This window comes from Zerene cesonia, chromosome 19, assembly GCF_012273895.1.
Source record: "Zerene cesonia ecotype Mississippi chromosome 19, Zerene_cesonia_1.1, whole genome shotgun sequence".
In the NCBI taxonomy this organism is placed as follows: Eukaryota; Metazoa; Arthropoda; class Insecta; order Lepidoptera; family Pieridae; genus Zerene; species Zerene cesonia.
In genome coordinates this window covers 5,596,891-5,602,809 of record NC_052120.1, presented here as the reverse complement: position 1 = coordinate 5,602,809, position 5,919 = coordinate 5,596,891, and the positions used below count along the sequence as shown (strand labels likewise).

Here is a 5,919-nt window from a genome sequence, read left to right as displayed (position 1 = left end):
TTTTTTTTTTATTAAATGTATAACTATCACAAGTTATATAAGCCATTGGTAAATGGTAAGTACATAAATCGTTTTATTCCTTTTGGCAGTGGTAGCAGGCACATGACAATGCAGACTTGAATATTAAATTTCTTTCTCCGTCGAGACATAACACCTTCACTGGAATCTGAAAATAGATCATGCATTACGTTTAGTATTTATATGAATTATACTATATTTTTCGTTCTACTAGATACTTATTTCAATATAAAATAATATTTCAGACAATACTTTGTGCTGTTGTTATATTTTAATCATAATCTTTATATTTATACATTTCGTCACTTAATATTTAAACACAATCACATGTTGTTTTTGAAGTCACTTACATCCTCAGATTCCATGATATTACAGCACTGGCCCAATGAAGTAACTGGATGACGTTTGAAGCCTAGCATGATGCTAGGCAAAGACCACGACTCACAAAACCCGCGGCATGCGTTCGTCGTTATTTTAAATTCCAAGCAATCTGGAATGCTTATTGTCCTCGTGTGACCTGGAAGTTTCCTTTTATTATACATAACATGAAAATTTATTACAGAATTCCCAAGAAGACTTATCTTTTCTTATTATTTATTTACAAAAATCAGCCAAATGAGATCCGCACTCGCGACACTTAGTGTGCTCTTTAGCTTTATACTGAATAAATAAGCTAAAGAAAAACGTAAAAAAAATAGGTCACCCATCCAATATATGACCGTGCCAACCGTTACTCAACGACAATTTTTTATTATTTGTCGGTATATCGGTAACAGAAATACATATTTGAAAATTTTTACTGTCCAATTATCACGCATCATGAGTAACAGACTACAAACAGACGGACACACAGACGAACAATGTAATCTTAATAAAAGGTGTAATGCTGTTTTATCTTTTGGGCACGGAACCTAATACTTAACGTAAATAATCCAAATGAAATTTGGAATATAATTTATTGATTAGATAGCTCTGCCCGGCTCGGGCTGAGTTGAGAGTTTAAATTCTTGATTTTTACATCTGTTATCAAGTATTATCCTAGTCCTTTCAGTTGTTCTTTTTATTACTGGTGTAACTAACACAACTTAATAATAACACATAACTAATACAATAAGTTAAAAAAAAGCATAGATGAATTTGTATACTTAAAAAAATTTATATACTTGCCTATTCTATGGCAACCTGGTATTTTCCATGACTCTGCAGCTAACAAGTGACTTAGAAAACACGAAAGCAAAAAACTTCTTAAAAGCATTTTGTATAAACTGCTGGAATTGTGTGAAGGCTGAGAGCTAACATCTGCTTTTATATTTTTCAAGCAACTTAGTCAAATATTCTCAACCTTTTTGTCTTTAAATGAAAGCTGATTTTTAGGCCAACACGGGCCTCTGGAGCAAAGACAAGATCAAATAACTCACAAAAAATATGATATAAAAATCAAAATCAAAAAAATATATAGAGGTATATATAGAATATGTTAGGCGGAAACTTTGCAACATTTTTTTAAAAATGCGCACACGAAAAAGTTAATACAGAGAAAGAGTGCGTTATCACAGTATTTTAGATAAATATGCAATGTAGCACAACGCCGTAGTAACGTAGCCGTAATAAGAAGATAGATTATATCGCGGTAAACTCAACCGAATTAATTATTGATAAAACTCTTCTTTTTTATTATAGTTGACGTTAGACCACTGCACTGATAAACCACTAGCCATAAACATACTAGCCTCCGCGTCCCTTTCACCGCGAATATTAGCCTGCTTTTTTTTTTATTTCTGTGTTCCCGTGGGAATATAAGAATTAATAAGTAAGTCCTAAGTTATTTCTTTCTCTCTATATTTATATTATTAGTAAATACCGTCGAAATTGGTCCAGCTGTTCCAGATATAAGAAAAAATCTGTAAAATAATATATTTGGTACATATACTGTGTATGCACTAACATATACTGTGTATAAATAGTTAGTTTCATAAATAGAGGTTTAAAGCTACGAATCTGACAATATCGAACCACCAATGCCCATTTATGGAAAAATTCATAATTTTAATAAAATTGTCATATTATTCAACAATAATACGAATGCTTTGTGTTTTATATGCATATAAGATTTTGTAAGATGTAAGATATTTAATGTTATTTTATTCTACTGAAACTGTTTACAACCTCAGTCGAAATGAAAGAAATTTACTCGTGTCATTAATTTTTGCGACTGGCTTTATGAAGCGAAAGAGAAGAAATAGCGTTGTTTTCTCTTCGTATAATACCTACATATTTAAATGATAAAGTGAGAATCAATTAACTATAATTTCTTCTTCATCAATGATATCTAGCTGATGAGATTTATCTACTATATAAAAATAAGTCGGGTTTTCCTTCCTGACGCTATAACTCCAGAACGCAGGAACCGATTTCCATGGTTTTGCATTCGTTGGAAAGGTCTCGAGCTCTGTGAGGTTTATAGTCAAGAACATTTAGGAAAAATTTCAACAGAAAAGCGGGAAAATCATTTTTCACATACAGCCATCTGGTGGCGAAACGGAGTTCGCCGGGTTTGCTAGTCATCTATAAAGATCAAAGGACTAGGATCTACCTTTAACCTTCGATATAAAAGTATTATCCAATATCATTTCAAAGTGTAGGAAATTTTACTGTCGTAGTTAATTATTATTTTCTTTTTTCGGAGTAAACCTTTTGTTGTGCTTTTAACCTCCGACGCTAATACAACGCAAATAAGTTTGTCGTATCTCCTAAACGGATGATCGAAACTGACGGGCATTTTTATGTTCCCTTTAATTTTATACATATTAGACAAACTCCATCCCTTCTCCCAAGATTCTTATTACTTTAAGTAGTATTAATATACTCTGGAATATCAACAAAATATACCTAATATGTTGACTTTTACTTGAATACTTTTAGAAATCTGCCATTATGGGCAGTCAATTGATCAACGTACATTTATCATGTACGTTTAAGGTCAATTAAATTATAGAGTGGCTTCTAATGTTTTTTTTAAATAATTAATGTGATTTTTTGTATAGTATGTATTTAACTAGCTTTATACTATACTACATAACATAATATGCTATATTAGATAGATTTGTTACCATTGTGCGTTACCTAGCAACGTTGTATGTATTTGACGACAAGCGCTTGTTTTATTTAAAATGGAAATTGAATACAGAATAATAAATCTTTACAAAAATAAACAACACGATGAGTGCATCCAATTATGTCAAAATGTGTCACAAACTAATAATAAAGTAATCGAATTTATTCATTTACGTGCACTAACCATTCAAGCTAAAATAGCTGGTAACGCTTATGAAGAAGTGGATTATTATCCACTACAAGAAGATTTAATAAATACAGCAGTAGCAAAAACTCCGAGACCAGGAACTACATTTCGAAGGGAAATAAAAACCGCACAAAATGTAAGAAGGCATTTGTTTCACAACTTTGAACAAAGACTCAAGATTTAAATAAATTTTATTGGTTCATTGTTTCTTAATGTTGACTTTTAAGGAAATTCAGTAAACATTCTATATCTAAAATCAACTTATTAGTCTTGAGCAAAAGTAAAATATAGGCCAAATTACAAATTGTAAAAAAAATTTCAGCAACAATTTCCTGCGACTGCCACTATTAAGTCTAGAGCCGGTACAGGAACTGCACGTGCTCGTACGGCACAAACTGCTTTGTTAACAGCATCCCGACTGTCTCGTGCAGCGACAGCATCAGCTGGTGGCACGGCCATTAGAGACGCTCCTGTTATTTTACGTTTTCTTTCCAAAGATGATAAAAACTTTTTGCCTACAGCAAAGACTCTATTCGAATATGTTTACTATTGCGAAGGTGACGTTCGAAAGGTATTATATAGTTAACTTTTAATTAAAACAATTAGCAGACGCCCAGACTTTACACAGCATGTAATTATATAATGTGACATCTTATGTTTACAACAGGCCATGGAGATTATATTTCAAGTAAAAAAATTGGATGAAAAATACGACTGGTGGTGGAATTACTCATTAGCACGATGTTATTATGCACTGGGAATGTATAGAAATACTGAAGAGTGCTTACGACAAGCATTGAAACAAAATAGACACGTGGCGATATATTTACGTTTGGTAGCCATGTATGTCAGCATGAATCAACCTCTTTCAGCTTTAGACGTGTGCAAGCAAGGCTTATCAGTGTCTCAAGAGTATATTCCGTTGCTGCTTGAACAAGCCCGGATTCATGAGATGATGGGCAACAATGCCGTAGCGGTTAAGTATTACCGCATGGTAGCACTTGAAGACCCATCAAACATGGAGGCTGTAGCAAACATAGCAATGTATAATTTTTATAATGACCAACCTGAAATAGCACTTCGATATTACAGGTAAATTTATATTGTGATGTAACAATAATAAACTACTTTGTAAGTTTCATAAATTCACTCAATGAAAACTTGTTTATTTTCTTATTCCAGAAGACTGTTGGCCACAAATCTACCAGGCTCTGAAATATACAACAATTTAGGACTGTGCTGCCTCTATTGCAGTCAATGGGACCTTATTTTACCTTGTTTCAGACAGGCGCTTTATTATTCTACAAACGTCGAGTCTCGTTCAAATATTTGGTTTAATCTTGCTCATGTGGCTCTAGTAAGTTGTAACCTGACATACTTAGACGGTTCGTAAGTTAAAATATATATCAATCCCAATTTTATCAGATAAGTGGTCCGCTACCGCTTTTTCGCTGGTCCGCTACAGCTAGACCCAGCTAGAGCTAGCTCAATGGTGAAAAATATTGTAATCGGTCCTTTAGTTTTTCTGTGAATACATTACAAATAGTTATGCATACAAAACACAAATTTTCCTCTTTATAATATTAGTTTAGATAAACTAATTTACAATAAAGTTAGACGTGATGCAGAAGATAATCATATCTGTTTTCTTACTATATTCGTATATTATTATCTTATCTCTGGTAAATTATATCATGTATGTTATTTTTCAAATTTGCAGTCAACGGGGGATTTAATTTTGACAAGAAGATGTTTACAAAATAGCCTAGCTGTATCTGACCACGGCCCATCGCGACAAGCTCTACTTGCGCTGGATGCACGATTGAAAGTTCGCAAGAATATGTAGTCTGTCATAGAAAATAAAAAGCTATATATTTAATTTATGTTTTTTTCCACATAACATTCACTCGAACATCCCTGTTATGATACATTTATAAAGAAAAAACGTTTCCTATAAAGCAATGCATCATTTAATATAACAAGAGGTACAATTACTAAACAATCGATCGACTATTTTTAATTTACTTCCATTACATACGAAACTTCACTATAGCGCATTTTGAAATATTATGTATTTAACTACATTCTAAATAAATAATAGTTTAAAAAAACTAAAAAACACGCTTTTTATAGAAAACCGAACTAAAAAATAGAAAATGAATTAAAATTAAGAAAATAGTGTTAAAAATTTCAATGAATATAAATTAATAATAGTGTGAGTAAAAAAAAATTTATTTTATTTTAAAAAAAGCGTGGGGTGCATGGTGTCAATAGTTATAGATATTTTATTGACAGATATGAGTAGAGTGATTGTGATTTCGATAATATCTTAAGAAGCACCCCACGCTTTTTTAAAATAAAATATTTTTTTTTTTACTCACACTATTATTAATTTATATTAATTGAAATATTTAACACTATTTTCTTAATTTAAATTCATTTAAATTTTTTTCTATTTTTTAGTTCGGTTTTCTATAAAAAGCGTGTTTTTTAGTTTTTTTAAACTATTATTTATTTTCTATATTTTAGTTTGGATTATTTATAATAGCTTGTTTTTTTAATTTTAAACTATTGCACGACTCGAACGACGAAAATTTTAA

At 31.5% G+C, this 5,919-nt stretch overlaps 2 protein-coding genes across 2 annotated transcripts; one reads left to right on the top strand and one right to left on the bottom strand.

The window, feature by feature from the left end:
• Window positions 1-23: 23 nt before the first annotated feature.
• Window positions 24-1,273, bottom strand: LOC119834535 (thyrostimulin alpha-2 subunit). The gene is made up of 3 exons (XM_038358925.1): window positions 1,186-1,273; window positions 369-535; window positions 24-166 (listed from the first exon to the last, which is right to left on the bottom strand). The coding sequence occupies exons 1-3, from the start codon at window positions 1,271-1,273 to the stop codon at window positions 74-76; spliced, it is 348 nt and encodes a 115-aa protein (XP_038214853.1). The 3' UTR covers window positions 24-73.
• Window positions 1,274-3,188: 1,915 nt separating this feature from the next.
• LOC119834332 (tetratricopeptide repeat protein 8) lies at window positions 3,189-5,165 on the top strand. Its single transcript, XM_038358674.1, has 5 exons — window positions 3,189-3,455; window positions 3,642-3,890; window positions 3,987-4,411; window positions 4,502-4,676; window positions 5,040-5,165. The coding sequence occupies exons 1-5, from the start codon at window positions 3,189-3,191 to the stop codon at window positions 5,163-5,165; spliced, it is 1,242 nt and encodes a 413-aa protein (XP_038214602.1).
• Window positions 5,166-5,919: the final 754 nt, after the last annotated feature.